At 38.5% G+C, this 17,639-nt stretch overlaps 1 protein-coding gene across 1 annotated transcript; it reads right to left on the reverse strand.

The window, feature by feature from the left end:
• Positions 1-14,120: 14,120 nt before the first annotated feature.
• LOC149140344 (uncharacterized) lies at positions 14,121-16,038 on the reverse strand. Its single transcript, XM_089450957.1, has 2 exons — positions 15,873-16,038; positions 14,121-15,715 (listed from the first exon to the last, which is right to left on the reverse strand). Exons 1-2 carry the CDS (start codon positions 16,036-16,038, stop codon positions 14,121-14,123), a joined length of 1,761 nt encoding a protein of 586 aa, XP_089307083.1.
• Between the last annotated feature and the right edge of the window lie 1,601 nt (positions 16,039-17,639).

Raw genomic sequence — 17,639 nt, forward strand, 5'->3', positions numbered from 1 at the left:
CGTAACCCTAACCATATGCATAGCTCAATCCAATTTAGCATGATACAAATTCCATCAAGATCTTCAATGCAATGAACATAAGCATCACACATGTGACCAATCCAAATTACAACATCAAGCTCTCAACGAAATAACCCTAATCATCAAGTTAATAGAGCATAACAACAATAATCTATATATCATGCTCATCAACAACATAAAACCTAATCATCAAGCTAAATGTCATATAGCAACAACAATTTAATATATAACATGCTCATCGACAACATATCATATAACATAATCATCAAGTTATCTAACCTAACCAACAATAGCAATGCTTACAACCACACATTGCTATCATTCTTGACTATCTCACTCATGTACCTATGACTATATTAATCAACTAACATCCATCATGAATGTAAACCAAAACATGTACATAAACCTAATGTATATAAACATAATGTAGATAACAATCATTGACTTATATACCTGCATGCCAAACATACAATACATGTATGATGATATGCTCTTACCCCAAAGTCCAATGCTGCAACTTGACTTTGATGATCTGCATCTCCTACTTTACCTTATTCAACACATTAGCATCATAACATACCAATAGCACCATGATGACCTAAATTTCATACAATGACTTCAAAAGGTATGTTTGTTCTACATTAAAACTATAACCAAGACCATACATGCATAATAACTGCATATAGACATATAACACATGAGTGCAAAACCATATACACACCATTCTAGCTAGAGTCCAGTCATCAATGCATGACCATATCAGCTACACAAATCATGACCTCATGCATGACAACAACCATTACTCCATTGTATACATTTCCACATGTAACAACAATATGTGTAAGCAATGCCAAATCAACTACACCTACGCATAAATGTATGTAGTCGAACATAAGCGATCAATTCTTGTAATCAACCTACAAGATTGATACATGTAATCAAAATATCTCCGGAATGTAACATAACATACAAGGATGTAAGTAGGCAATATAAAATCCATATACAGTCAGTCACATACTCATGACAAATTCATTTCACAAAATAAATATCAAATTCTCCATGATAACCTTACTACAACCATAATTAATCATCAAGAAAATGCAAAAAGCACATGGTATTCAAGTGTAAGAGACACATATGAAACTAACATGCATGCATGAACAACACACACCACCCATCTAGTATGATAGTTGAACCATGCTCTGATACCACTCTATAACACCCCCCACCCACATCTACCCAAGCAACCATGCAAACCGGGGTAAAACATGAGACGAGATGCTATTATGATTAGATTCGACCTCCTAGGTGACTTTAAGGAAGTGGAATTGATGAAAATCACACAAAGTTTTCCAAGTGTCATTGCTTAAGAAGTATGGTAAAGATGTTAATCACGTGATTGAGTGGTATGTATTGCAGGTGGAGCTAGGAGGAGAATTCCAACCAGAACCACAGTGCATTTTGTAGAGAAAGATGCTCATGCTTCGAAACTAAAAAATCGAGCAAGTTAAAGTGCAATGTAAGCACTTTGGGCCCGATGAAGCTACATGGGACATGGAGGATCATATGTGGGCTATGTATCCTTCCTTATTTGTTGGTTGAGTTGATATTTTGGTATATGTCTTTGGTATATGTTTTTGGTACATGTTGTGGTGATGTTTAGTATATGTACATATGTATATGGATGTAAATACTGCCATGAGCTATGTTATAAATATACAATAAGCGGTATGGGTGTAATGTCATTATGATGTTATACTTGTTATTTTGTCATGTTAGTTTTCTTCTCAGCAGGATGATCATTGTAAATACTACAACGATATGACTTATAAAATTCCATGGGCAGTATGTATTGCTTACAACAACCTTGTTGGTTGTAGGTGTTGTTGAACACCAAGGATGGTGTTCCCCCAAGGGGGAGGGTTTTGTAACAACCATAGTGAAAAAACCATGTATTAAAAGTTAATAAAGGCAAAATAATAACCACAGTTGATGGGACACTTATTCCAAGTTGAACATTGGGCAAAAGCATAGTGACGGGGATCATTAGTGTTTAATTAATGGTTGAGGAATTTGGCAAAGGCAATGACAAAGGTTTTGGAAAGGAAAAATGGCATTTTGGCACATTTATTTATGAAAATAATGGAAATTAGGAGAAAAGAGAGGTGAAAGGTTACAGGTTGAATGTGAGGAGGAAACTGAAGGAAAATAATGGAAAATGAAGAAAATAGAGGCCTCGTTAAGAAAAAAGGCTTATGAGGATCAGTTCACAGACTTTTGTCAGTTTAGTTTTGGATCTCTCTCTCTATTCTCTCTCTCATACTCTTGGACATTTAGAATTTTCTTGGAGCACTCTTGGAGGAGTGTTGCATACTTGGAGTTTTGGAGCAAAAATGTAAAGGAAGAGCAAGAAAGCACAAGAGGACATTGGGATTAACAACTACAATTGGTTTTTCTTGCAAATACTAAGTTGCATGTATGTTTTCCTCACTAGTTTTGGAATACATGGAATATGTAGGTGGTTTATTGGTCATCTAGTTCATGGAGCCTTGGTTGGACAAATGCTCTAGAGCCCTTGGTGGGTAGAGTTACTAGTCCTGGAGCCTTGGTTAGCAAACGCTCTGAAGCCTAGTGGCAGCTATGGCTTAAGTTACTAGTCCTAGAGCCTTTGTTGGAACAAATAATTTGGAGTCCTAGAAGGCTTGGGTAGAGACAGATCTGATGATGGTTTTGTGATGTCTGATAGTGAGGTGGAATCATTGTTTGATGGGTTGATTTGGTTTGGCCTCTGGAATCCCTAGATGTTAATTAATTGATGTGTTATGAGATCCCACATTCATGCTTGGAATATGGCATGGGGGTGACTAGATGAAGAGAGATTTGGCTCAGATATGTCTATGGTCGGGTGGTTCGTGGAAGTCCCACAACTGGTAGGCCTTTCCATCATTAATATGATGTTATTTCTCCTTATTATTTCATGAGTATTATATTGGTTTATATGTGGATTATATGGTTGTTATTTCCTTGGTATTGTTGTTGCTAGTATGCTAGTTATGAACATGTATTATGACAATGATGTATGGCTCTCATCATGTTTTTACTTGCAAACAAATAAAAAATGTATCTATGGCCTAATGGATGAAACTACAACTAATTTGTTGAGGCATCAATGCTTCTTAGGGATTCTCAAATGAGTATGAGACCCCTATGCTCAGATCGGTTGTTTAAACCTGTAGATTACATATTTGTGACATGTTTGACGAAATTCTTGTCATGGCTAATAGGAGTCCTGTCAAGCCCTTGTTCAAATATTTGCAATTGTATCATTGTTCTGCTGTCATATTTCTTTTCTAGAAGTGTCATTAAGTGTTGGGCAATAACCTAGGCTCTAGGCCTGAAAAAATGGCTAAAATCCTGGAGATGCAGGCACAATTTTGGTGCAAAGTCTATTTTTAGACTATGTCTATTTTTAGACATATGGATCATGGTCTATGAGTTGCAGGATGTTGTTTATGGATGATTGGTCATGTTGGGAAAAATATATGGACTTCTATTTTTGGATCACAGCAGGAGTGATCAGAGTCTATTTTTAGACTGCTAGTCAAAAATAGAAAAGTCAAATATTATTGTCTCATAATAATATTTAGACTATAAAATTTATCTTATCCTCTTGGAGCACTTCAGTTTGAGCTACAGATGTGGCACATGCAGCTGTTAGAAGGAAATACGCTTTTCTTGTGAGTCAGTTGAGCTATTGCATGCATGACATCAGTTAGAACTCATGTGGTTGAGTTCTGTGGAGTTGGATGTAGAGTTGATGGAGTTGTGTTCAGTTTGACTTGGTTAAACTAGTTGTAATTAGTCTAACTACAAATAGATTAGCGATGAGTGATGTGAATTAATTGATTAAATTAATTCACTAATTATTAACTCATAATGCAACTGAAGGATACATCAGTTAACTCAGTGCATGTACAGTTCAGTGGAGACAGGTGTTAGAGGTTGAGATTGCTATTAGTTGTGACTATAGTTGTGCATGAGATCTTGCACAAGCAATGTATTGAGTATGCCCATGATAATTGCACAACATATGCCCAGTAGAATAGCCCATGCTCACTTGATTTCCAGTGTGAGTGATTTTCACAAGGTAAATAGGAGTTTGGATCAGCCATTCATCATTCATTCTCTTGCAGGGTTGTGCAGTGGAGGCAGGCAAAGCAGCGGAGGAGATTTGAACCTATGACTTGTTCGGATCTGAGCTAGTTTTGTGTGTAACAGGTGGAGATAGTACTGAGTACTTGCAAGGAGTATTATACTATGTATTGTTACATGTTCTCAATCATTAATATACAGATAGTGTGGGGTTTTTAGCTGTAAGCTTTCCCCGGGTTACATACTGTGTTAATGTGTGCATGCGATTGATGTTTCATTGTTTTTTATGCTGCTAAATTGATGATCAACGTAGAGGAGGTTATGTATTATGCATGTATTCCGCAATAGTGTATAATTGGGATAATCTTTGTTGAATATGTGTTTATTATTCAAAATTTCTACATGGTATCAAAGCGCTTTTATTTGTAGGAAAAGTTCTACAGGATATCAAAGCGAGGATTGATCATCAAATCTACTATTCAGAAAGTGTTTACAATTTATTTCTTCAGGCAGAGTCTGTAATCGGGCCAGGTAGCCTCTGGATTCATCCTTCTTTTTGGAAGGTGAGATATCCGGTGAATGCCCATACAGTCGATCTCTGTACAAGAAATACTTTGTTCTCATGAATTTTAGATCAGAAGCGGTTGAGTTTTGAGCTGGTGGAATGGCGCTCAAGGATAAACTCAAAAACATCAAGTGTGAGAATGGAGACAGTATGCCCAGGTATCTCACGAAGTTCACCTAATGCCGGGATGAGCTGGGAAGTGTGGGGGTGACTGTCGATGATGAGGACTTGGTGAGCTTGGCTCTCCTTGGTCTTCCGAAGAGTTGGCATTCCTAACAGGACTCTGTCAATGGTTGGGAGAAATTGGCAGGATGGGGGAGACTTTGGTCGGATCTTGTGCAAGAGGAGATCAGGCGGAATACCAGGGACGGATCTTCATCAAAGGCATTTGATGAAGAAAATTGTGCTTTGGCTACCAAAGCAAAGAAGGGGAAGGAGAAGGGTTCTCTTTCTGAATCCAGTTCTTCCAATGATGGGAAGAAGGTTGACAAGTTGAAGGTGAGATGCTTTCGTTGTCATGAGTTGGGCCATTATGCTACTAATTGCCCAAAGAAGAAATCCAAGAAGGGATCCGGGGAAGGATCTAAAGGTGAGGCACTTGCTTCACAGTTTGAGTTGGATTTCACACTTTTTGCATGCATGGTTTCATCCATGATGGGAAGTGGTTGGTTTTTTGACAGTGGAGCTTCTTTCCACATGACCGGTGACAAAAGTTTGTTCAGTACTTTGGAGGAGAAAGATCTCCAGATACTCATAGCGATGGGTAATGGTGAGAAGTATAGTGTCTTAGGTGTAGGCACGATTATTTTTCAGAGGGAGCATGGAGCTCGCCTTACCTTGACCGATGTCAAGTATGTACCAGGACTGAAGAGAAACTTGGTGTCGATCGCGATGCTGGAAGACAAAGGCTATGATGTAGTCTTCAGTAAGGGAAAGGTTTTCCTTAGACACATCATCACTAGACAGGTGAAGCAGATTGGTTCATGAGTCAAGAACCTGTATGCTCTTAAGGTTCAAGATGCATGCAAAGCCTTGAGTAGTGAGGCAACTAATGGAGACTTGGTGGTTGAGAGGGAGCATATATTACCTCTTAACATGCAAAGCCAAAAGAATCCTCAGACGATTGTGGAGGAGCCACGATTGGTGCAGCAGCTTCAGGAGGTTGTGGAGCAGCCACAACAAGGGAAGCTGAGAGGAGATCAAGTAGAGACATCTACTCATGCAGAGACCTCCAGTAGGGGGAAACTTCGAGCCAGGTGGGCTAAGGGATCACATGCAGCCATACCTCCAGGTAGGAGGTGGGGTGATGTGGATTGATCGTCCCAAGGAGGAGGGGCAGGATCCTTGAGGTACCCAACCTCTTGGATGAGACCTTGCTACAGGAGCCCCGATGTGGAGTAGCAGGAACTGACTGATTGGGTAGAGATAGATGCGGATGGAGCGGCAGAGAGAGCGACAATGTAGGGAATCCCAAGACAGCTCATAGCTAGCAGGCTGCAGCAATGCGAGAGGCACAAGTGTTTTGCACAGTGCTAGGTGGCACAGAGAGGTGTGCAATGGTGTGAGATGCATGGAGATGTCGTCGTAGCACAAATGTCAGAGAGGGAGCACTTATCAATAGCAGGTAGAGCTTCAGAATCAGAGTATGTTCCTATCCCAACAGAGTGGTCAGTTGGGAGTGTTTTTGTTCCAAGTGTTGTTGGAGCAAGTGGACTGGGAAAATTTGTTGCATGCAGAACATTCCAGAGGCAGGATAGGGGTTGCAGATAATCCATATCTTGTTGAGAGGGAGTGTTGAAAATGCAACAAGATGATGGAGCTTAGTGAAAAGGAGTTGCCTTCACTAAGTGGGCCCGCAGGCAAATTTTGGCGCAATGTCTATTTTTAGACATATCGATCATGGTCTATGAGTTGCAAGATGCTGTTTATGGATGATTGGTCATGTTGGGAAAAATAGATGGACTTCTATTTTTGGATCACATCAGGAGTGATCAAAGTCTATTTTTAGACTGCTAGTCAAAAATAGAAAAGTCAAATATTATTGTCTCATAATAATATTTAGACTATAAACTTTATCTTATCCTCTTGGAGAACTTCAGTTTGAGCTACAGATGTGGCACATGCAGCTGTCAGAAGGAAATACGCTTTTCTTGTGAGTCAGTTGAGCTATTGCATGCATGACATCAGTTAGAACTCATGTGGTTGAGTTCTGTGGAGTTGGATGTAGAGTTGACGGAGTTGTGTTCAGTTTGACTTGGTTAAACTAGTTGTAATTAGTCTAACTACAAATAGACTACTGATGAGTGATGTGAATTAATTGATTAAATTAATTCACACTAATTATTAACTCATAATGCAACTGAAGAATACATCAGTTAACTCAGTGCATGTACAGTTCAGTGGAGACAGGTGTTAGAGGTTGAGATTGCTATCAGTTGTGACTATAGTTGTGCATGAGATCTTGCACAAGCAATGTATTGAGTATGCCCATGATAATTGCACAACATATTCCCAGTAGAATAGCCCATTCTCACATGATTTCCAGTGTGAGTGATTTTCACAGGGTAAATAGGAGTTTGGATCAGCCATTCATCATTCATTCTCTTGCAGGGTTGTGCAGTGGAGGCAGGCGAAGCAGCGGAGGAGATTTGAACCTGTGACTTGTTCAGATCTGAGCTAGTTTTGTGTGTAACAGGTGGAGATAGTACTGAGTACTTGTGAGGAGTATTTTACTATGTATTGTTACATGTTCTCAATCATTAATATACAGATAGTGTGGGGTTTTCAGCTGTAAGCTTTCCCTGGGTTACATATTGCGTTAATGTGTGCATGCCATTGATGTTTCATTGTTTTTGATGCTGCTAAATTGATGATCAACGTAGAGGAGGTTATGTATTATGCATGTATTCCGCAATAGTGTATAATCGGGATAATCTCTATTGAATATGTGTTTATTATTCAAAATTTCTACAATCTGTGTGGGCTACTTCCCGTGGACGTAGCGGCCAATTGGCGGACCTGTGTGGGCTACTTCCCGTGGACTTAGTAGCCAAGTGACGGATCTGTGTGGTCTACTTCCCATGGACTTAGTGGCCAAGTGACGGATATGTGTGGGCTACTTCCCGTGGACGTAGCGGCCAAGTGACCGTGAACCATGGCTGCCTTTCTAAAAAAATTGTAATAATATATTTTATCCAAGTTTTCCCCACAACCGATTCACTTTTTATTAAAAAAAATATTTATGTTTGAGGTTCATAAGTAAACTTAACTCTTATGTAAATAGTTGATCTGAGTATGGTAAAGATGTTGTAATCTTTAACATTTTGACTTGGTAAAAATAAGATTAAAAACATTGAATTAATAATTATATTTATAAATATAATTCTTTATAATTAATAATTAATAATTAAACCAACCTGGTTCCATCTAACTCTAGATCTACCAACTGTGGAGAGGGATCATATTTCTTGAAATGCAAACAGTTTTTAAGATTGAAAAGAGATTTGATCCCTCTGGGGGCTTGGTAGAGTTACATGGATCTTGGTTGGTTCTAATAAGTGATAGGTGTATACCTTAAAACAGATTCTATTACTATTTTTATTTCATAATTATTATATGATTGGTTTTCATGGAATTTGGGATTTTCACCATTTCAATATAAACTTTAAGAGAAAATAACTCTCACGTATCATAATGTTGTCTTTTAATCTCCTAAAAAAAACCAATTTTTGATCATAGGGTAGGTAGAGACAACATGCTTCAATGTTCAATAATTAGATGCTTTGTTTTCTCATGGTAGTATTCCTCTCACTAGTTTGAAACATTAATTGGATGCACATCTTTTATCATCCCCATCCACTACTCAATCTCCATCACACAAAGCAAAACTCACTAAAATTTTGTACGAAATGTTTCCACTACCCCTATAAGGTGGTGGAGAGGATTGGAAATATGGCTTTCAAAATAGATTTGCTTCCATCTTTATGTGTTGATATATAAATTGTCCTAGATATTCTATTGGATAAGTTTTGTGCAGTTTCAATTGTGTGGTGAAATCAACAAAACTCTTTGATAAATAAAGAGATTTCCATAGATTGAATAAATAATAATGCTATTAAAAGGGCAAGGGCATTCTTATAATTTCGAAGAATTGTTGTTGTTACGAAGAATTTATATTAGAGTTTTTTATTTATTGATATGGCTATGATTTTAGGTATATTAGAATTTTAGTATTGTGAAATCATTGTTATAATTTTGAAGAATTGTTATTGCTATGAAACATTTATTGGAATTTTGATTTATTTATCAACATAATTATGATAAATCAAATCACATTGTTTGAAGTTTTTGAGAATTCGAAAAATTATCTTTATATAGTTAAAGTTGTGATTTTTCGAAGATTTGTGATTTCAATTAAAACCTTAAACATTCAAGTAAAACCTTAGACTTTAATGTAAAGATATAAGACTCGAATTTTTTGGTTAAAATACTATAAACTAAAATATATTGGGTGAATTGTAGAGTAGAAATATTTCAATTTCTCTAACATAGCATGTGCAACCCTCTTGCTACCCAAAATTTATGTTTCCAAAAACAAAATAGAACCAAAGATTTGGTAAATTTACGCATGCACTGTCGACCAACTTCTTTGATTTAAGTTGCTTCACTGACCGCTTCCACCAATGGTAGTTTTCATTTATATCAATAATTTTTCCCTTGGACATCGACTTCTTCTTGGGCTAGGAGTGCTCTGCAACTCTTTTTGCGACTATACCCTTCTTGGCATGGGGTGCTCTTTCACTGTTTTTGCGACTACACCTCTCTTGGGCTTTGAAATAGCCTTTTTCGGTTTCGAAGTGTGAAGTGTGAAGCCAAATTCATGCAAGATTCTAGATCTTTCTACACCACTATTAGTTTCTAGATCTCCATCTAAAACATAGCAACCCTTATCCCAATTGCAAAATCATTTAACCTGCTTACGTGGTTGTTTGGGCCCACTTATCCATCTATGTTTATAGAGACAGACATTGCCATTTGTTATCAGAATTGTTTAGTCTAAAAACTTCTGCAGCGTTATATCGATCATCAATAACTGTGTTACATCTGAATTTTTTCATGGTCTGTGCCGCACATCTACCATTGTACCCATGACGCCTAGTGAGGAGCTCGAGGCATTGGATTCAATTCAAGCAACCCGACACCAACTAGCCTATGCAAAGCCACAAATGCACAAGCTAAATGGTTCAGTTATTTGGAAAAACGCTTGATGTTAATGCATTAAATATTTACGCCGTAAGGCGTTTCCCTCTGAAATGAACTCCCCTAAATACCTTTCTGTCCTAATCTTAACCATCAGATCTATTGTTAGACAATTCAACAATTATCTATTGTCCAAAGAAAACATTAAAAACAGTTATTAGTTAAAAAATTAATTTAACACAGCCCAGCTCGTCCGTCTACCCACCCGGTCCGTCGTGCGCACACAGATAGCCCGTTCGCTGCAGACAAGGGCCGAGGGCGAATGGCTTTGCTGCACGAGCTTTTTGGATGGCCAGGAGGATGAAGAGGGCCGCGCAAGGTGGATTTTTGTGCAGGAGGAGGAGTGCCAGGAGGATGTGGAGGGCCAGGAGGAGGATTGTTGGTAGTTTTGCCCTGAGACATCTCAGACCAAAAAAGTTCTTGTGACCAGAAGCATTTAGGCTATTAATCAGATACATAGGGTTCAACGACCTCTATCAGACACCAATATGAAAAGCATTTAGGCTATTAATCAGATGCATAGGGTTCAGCGACCTCTATCAGACACCAATATGAGCTTTATTGCGAATTTCTTCTCGGCCTCATCTACTAGGAGAGTCGTTGTTTGACATTCCTGCCAGCTTCCACGCTCTTTCTCATGATCTTTTCCTGTTTCTTTCTTAAATTAAATTTTTCATGCAATATTAGGGTTCGTGTTGCTGCAAAACCACCTTCAACGGTTTCCAGTCATCCTACTGGTAGATCATCTTCAAACCCTAGCTCTGATATCCAATCTGATGAGAGCACAACAATCTCAAGGGTATCATGTACTCCAAAATATGGAAATACTCTGCAGACATCAGATGAGAGTGTGGGAAGGCCTAATTACATGAACTCTACAGAGTCTGCCAAGGCTAAAATACGCTCGTCCAGTGCTCCAAAGATAAGACCCTCATATGATGATCTTCAATTGCAGAAGAAAGTTTCTTCATATAATGCTGAAGTGAAGAGCACAGTCGGTTCAGATTCTTCTCTGCATGCTTGCAAATTGATTCCACCTATGTTGAGATCTGACAAATCATCTACCAAGAGTGGAGAGATTTCTTCCTGTTCTTATGGAGAGTCCCGAAAACCCTTTTATCAATGCTAAGTTTCAGAGTTCTATCCTGTCACTACTAGTGGCTGAACATTGAAAACTCTGCTGTGAATGGTTTGAGCTACAGTGACCAACATTTCATGGGCATTCTTCTGTATGTTTGAACAGAAGTTCAACTTAGCTGCAGAGATTAAGATTTCAGCTTCCAGCTGAACTGTGTCAGATGCTCTTTAGGAGTGGAGAGTAAAATTTTGAGCTCAAAAGCCACAGTGCTCAACTGTTGATTAGCTTCTTGGTTGGTGGCTGTGAGGAGCTAAAAGTTTGGTTTGATCTGGTGATTGGAGACATGGTCAGCTGGATTGCATTTGAGTCTTTGAGGAAGCCACTTACTGGAGAACTGTGTTTAAGGGAAAAAACAAATCTATAGCAGAAGCAAAAGAGCATGATATCAGACACCAATATGAACCTTATTGCGAATTTCTTCTCGGCCTCATCTGCTAGGAGAGTAGCTGTTTGACATTCCTGCCAGCTTCCACGCTCTTTCTCATGATCTTTTCCATTCAAATCAGTCGAGAAATGAAAACTGTGATGATTTTGACCTTGAAATGGCATTATGTAAGCTGCTTCCCTGGGGTTGAATTGTTGAAGCAAGTTTCATAGAATAATGGATTCTCATGATTTAACTTTTCCATCCAGTTAGGATTCATTAACTGACGCAATTCTTAAAGTTTGTTTTCTTTTATTGAATACCAACTTATTAAGTAGAACTATGACCAATTTAATTATTGCATGTTTCAGCCCTGTTAGCACCTAAATCTGCCTTAGGATGAAGGAAGGCGAAATTCAGGGTAACCACAAACCACGCTCAGTCTAGTAGCTAGCCCTACCAGAACAGGAGAGGGCTCTCTCCGGGTCACGCTCAGTGAAGAATAAGCAAATAGGGTCTGAGGATGACTTAGAATGGATACTGATTTTAGGCTAGGTAAATAAATATGAAAGAAATATTTTGATGAATGACTGAGTTTTCTAGGATGTATGGGACCAAGGAACAACATGAGCAGAGAATTTAACTCAAAGACGCAAATTATTTCGTAAGGCAAGACAGGCTGAAAGTCTAGCAATTAAATTTGAAATAACATGAAATGGAGAGATTGTTTGAGAGGGTGAAAAGGGCATAAATAAATGAATCCTTTTCAACAGAAGAAAACATAGAACGTGAAAACTTTCCCAAGGCAGAGCAGCAAAAACTGAATTCTACCTTTTCTTACTTAGAAGCTTTCACTAGAAATGAATATGAATGAACTGTGAAACATAACGACATACATATGAAACAGAAAGAAAATACATTTGCTAAACTCACGCCACAAGAATCTCAAGAACCAGAGCTGCAACCTTTCATTAATTCTATGTCAAAATGTACAGTGAGTAACTGAGTTTCTCTCCCGCAGCTTCCCAGAAACTCTAACCCTTTACAACATGACTCTCAATACAATAAATAAGCTTTGCCATGAGAAATTCGATCCACCCAGGAGATGAAGAGCCAACCATCAGTAGTTACATTTAATTTTCTGTGAGGACCAATTAGAAAAAAGCAAACATGAACGTAGATTTTTTGGGTGGCTGTTCGCCTTCATTTGGCCACTTGGATAGAAGCCAAAAATGCTTTTTAAACTTTGTCTTTGATGCCGGGTGTTATCTCAAAATTAGATCCTGATAGGCTGTTGGTCAGGTTGACTCTAAGTAACTATTTTAGACCTACTTTAGGCTGAGGCTTAGCCTCCTCAACCTGAGAGGGCTCTCTCTTAAAGGATTAATGATTTTGATTAAAGATAAGATGGCTAACTCTTATAGAACAACTATAAAAAATATGAATGCTAGAAATACATTAAACAACTATCCATTGGGCTTATGGAGTCAACAACACCTCAATATAACAGTGAACTCAACCTTACATAGAAGTCAGGGCACTCAGCATTTAGACATTTAGAACATAACTCATATGGGACCACAATTTATAAATGCATACAGGAAATCAGAGCACATTCAGTGAATTCTGAGTGATTATACATCTATACCACTATAAAAATTATGGAAAGGATAAGATCACATATTCTGAACATAAGAAATCCTTCATGAATCCTGAGAAGTAAAGTCAAAATTATATTACTAAAAATGAGTCTTTACATAAGCCAAATACACGCTGTATCATAAAATTTTCCAACCTTGATTACATTGATGTTTCAGATATATATAGAGTTCTTATTCTAACTGATCGAGATTCCTCCTCCAGCATGAGGGGAATTCGAAAACTACTTCTAATGACACCTATTAACCCTTTAACTAACTAATAAATACAACAAAGTGTTGACTGGAGTTTTTAGAGATCTAAATCAAGTATGACTCTAACTCCATAACAACCTTGGTCTACAATCATTTTCGTTCTCTGACATCTGGTTCCCTTTGGCGGTGGCTGTGATGGACTTTTAATGCTTCATGTTGCTCTTCAATGTCACACGTTTTCCATTGTCCTGAAACATAGGAAATTATCCCTGTTTTACTGGTCTTTGGTTTACCTCAAAATATTCGAATCCAAAGAAGCATGTCCTTTATCCTTTAATTACCCAAAATAGAGCAGACTGCCACGTCCTTGATGTGTTGTCCACCGTTTTCATGTACCTGTGTGATGACAAAATCTTTCAAAAAGATTTGCCGCTTTGTCAATCATAATTGATCAACTGAATTGTAACATGCAGCTACAACAGTTTCGTAGCGCGCTACGAAACTGCTGTGTAATTTCAAAAACACAGTCTTCCTTTCATAGCTAAATGATCGCCGCTGTTCATGGCTTAAGCACCTTACTCCCTTGATCATTTTGACAAGATTTGCTTGCAACTTTTCAAGAAACAGATATTTCTCCTGAGGAAAAGATGCAATGACACCAATAACACCATTCACTGTTCCAAATATAACTGTATGAATCTGGCTACAAGAACATCATTCAGAACTGAACCCTGCCCTAGAAGCATGCCATTTGGTGTAATATTGAAGTCATTTGTAGCCCTGGAGATAAGAGTCTCTTGGAAGTACCACTTGTTGCTCTAAACCTGGTTGAAGCCTTGTAGTTAATGCAATGCTTGCAAAAGCAAAACCACTGAACACCAATAGGACTGCAACTTTCACTGCTGGTATGCTTAGTACAGGTGCATGGATATTCTTCATGTACTGCACCAAAAGGCCAGGTTTTTGGTGCCTCCTGCCCAAATTATCATGTTCAAGTTCAGTTGTTGATGGACTAACTCTAATGCAAGGAAAGCAATCAACTCTGTTTCCTTCTGTTCTTATCAAATCAAATGTCATAAGAGGAACAAATGCAGTCACTTGCAGTAAGAAGTCCACTAACACCACAAGAGCTGCAAATATCGAGAACACTCGACACGCAGGCATAGGGATGAAACTTCCAACTGCAAATGCCACAACCTCTGAAAGGGTTGAAAGTGTTATAGATGGCCCCACTTCAGCAAGTGTGTTTCCCACTCGTTCTTCCAAGGCCAATTCGACTGGCTGGCGTTTAAGTGCATGCACTAAGATGCACATATTGTCAACTCCCACCGCAAGCACTAGAAATGGAATAACTTCAACAATAATTAAAGTGGACTTCACTCCAAGTGCACTGAATAGCCCAATAGATCCAAGTACCGAAAGGACAACAACAAGAACCCCTGACAAACCAAGTAACACCTTCGATGAAACATAAAGAGGTGAAAAGTGTGGTGAAATATCACCCAGTGTCACTGATATGTAGGCAAACATGACAATGTAGCTGATCAATATGGTTACAACATCAGCAGTGCTCTCCCTCTTAAGTTCTTCCTGCACAGAACTTTCTGCAGAAAATGCAAGAGTAATATTGTGCAACTTTGCCATTGGAATAAGCTCTTCTTTCACTAAATGAATGAAAGAATTCTCCCATGCTAACGCTTTTCCATTTTCATGTCCTGTCTTGTCTACAGCATTATTAACAGGATATGTGATAACAAATGCAGTAGCCTGTGAATAGTTGCTTCCCTTGTAACCCCCTAATATTGTGCTTGGGTCAACAGGAGCATGATATGAACTCAAGCATGGCTCCGAAGATGTGTAATGCTCAAAGCAAAACAACACATGTGAAGACCCTTCATAATCATCAAACAGTTCTGGTTTCATTTTATAGTATTGTAAAGCAGTTTGACTAGCACACTCCTCACCAACCGACTTCATGCAGATATCCTGTAGAGATACCAATGATCCAGAGTAGTTTCCTTGAATTCTATCCACCTTTTTCTGCATTTCAAATAATAACTTGATGTTCTTCTCTGTCACAATACTTGGAGCTGGATTATCTTCTGAAAGAGGAATAGTAGCCAAGATAAGCTGTTCTATTCTATAGAAAGGAGACAAGTGGGTGTCAAAGAAGGATGAAGCAGAACAGCGTTTACATCTTCTGCTAATGTTCTTCTCAAAGACTTTACAAAGTACATATGATTGTTGCACAGTATTTGAATTGCTATCGTTGCAATAATCAAGAATGTACTCATGCATCTGCCAATTGGTTCTTTCTCCATGGCGAACACGCCCTCTGTAGAAAACTAAAGTCTTCTTAATCCCTAGAACTTCAGAGGATGCAACAATAGTTTGGTTTTTTTTGAGTGACCTTTCAGTAACCCAGCTTGGTCGCTCGAACTTTCCTTGGTCCAATAGGGTATTCTGCCTTTTTGGGGCTTGGAAAAAAAAATAACCCTTTCAAATTTCTTCCTTTCAGACATGAGTTGTCAGGCAAATCCCATGGTTCGCAGTCGTATGGATTGACCTCTGAAATGACACTGCAAGGTTGAGGGCGCCCATATAATTTTCTTTTCAGATAGTGGGTGAACAATTCTTCATCCGTCGGGTGAAAACAAAATCCAGGTGGCTGAGAACTGTTCTCCATCTGAATCTTCAAAGCTGAAAATCAAAACAATGCCTCTACTGTCGCTCCTTTTTAAATGCAATTTCGGCAGCAGCTCACTGCCCATGACAAGGAACCGCTCACATTTTCACCTGTTATAAAGGCCCTAGCGCCCAGCAACATCAACTGAGTTGTTTTTCTAATTGTGTTTCATGAACAGCTCACAATACCACATTGAAATAAAACAGATAATCGAACCCACTGGACTATTCGTGTCAACATAACTGAATATTTTGATTGATGCCAGCAAGCAGCTTTCCATTAAATGCATTCAGATCGTAAACATAACCCTTTGTCTCCTTCTTAGCAACAACTACAACATGTGCCAGTACCAAGACACCTATGACCTAAAACACAGCGGATTCTGATAAGTGTGACAACTGGGTGAGATTTGCTATGGATCAGCACAAAATCACCTAGACCGGGTTTCTGCGCTACGAAATCACATGAAACATGTTGCGCTGCGAAAACACCTAAAACTGACTTATGGGGTACGAAATAACCTAAAGATATTTGTGACACATAGTAACTTTTGAACAAAACTGGCACATGGCTATGAGACAGGGATGAATGAGAATGACCGGTGATGAATGAGAATACATAGTTGACTCAAGACTCTAAAAACAAAAATCAAATTTAGACTAGCACCGAATTTTTTACCATCAAACTAATGTGAGCGGTTTTGAAATTAGAATTCTTAAGTGATAACAGTGGCTCCACTTGGGATAGTGTGCTCCTGTAGTACACTAAGAACTCACAGCTCCAGTGCCTTATCCATTTATGACAAACAGAAATTTGCTTGACAAGCATCCCCTTCAAGATTCTGGGGGCTTCACCTCAGGCTTGAGCTTGATGATCACCATAGGAGAGAGAAGTCTATATCTACTAAAAAAAATGCTCAGTCAACCTTGAGCTTATTTGCATTTTCCTACCTACCTACCCTATCAATTCAAACTTCTTTCAGCTCAATCAATGTGAAATTTCCAATGTAGCCAATCATTTGTCTTATCTGATATTTGAGTTTTTTGACTGCATCGGAGTTCAGAGCCACTATGATATTGCGATGACCACTGCCACTGAAATTGCCTCTGATCTTCATAGAAAAACTGAAACACTGGAGAGTAAAACTCTTCCATATATTTGGCTATAGGATCCCAGAATACATGATCAGCTTGATGATTCTTGTAACTTTCTGGTTGTGCAAACTGATCTTCAACAACAGTGTACACTTCCTCAATCGTGAAAGAGAAAGGAAGCAACACTCTCTCCTTGTGTTCTGCCATAGAAAGCTTCTGAAAATAATGATCATGATTATGAAGACTATATGCCTGAATTTGACCTTGTAAACCTTCAATGTCTTTCTCAATGTCATTAGCAACTTCATTCAAAAATTTCATCTTATCCTCTGCCTTACACTCAAATGATTTTAGATACGAGGACAAGGACAAAGAAAAATTTTCATCTGTTTCTCCATTACTATGATCATTATTCCATTGTTTGAAACCTTGAATTGAAGGAGATTTTGCCACCAACTCTGATCTATCTATCCATTCCTCCAAAAACATAAACCAAAAGTCTTCAAA

The sequence above is a fragment of the Pinus tabuliformis genome, chromosome X, assembly GCF_031772625.1.
Source record: "Pinus tabuliformis cultivar Carrire ecotype Pingquan chromosome X, CPIR1, whole genome shotgun sequence".
NCBI lineage: Eukaryota > Viridiplantae > Streptophyta > Pinopsida > Pinales > Pinaceae > Pinus > Pinus tabuliformis.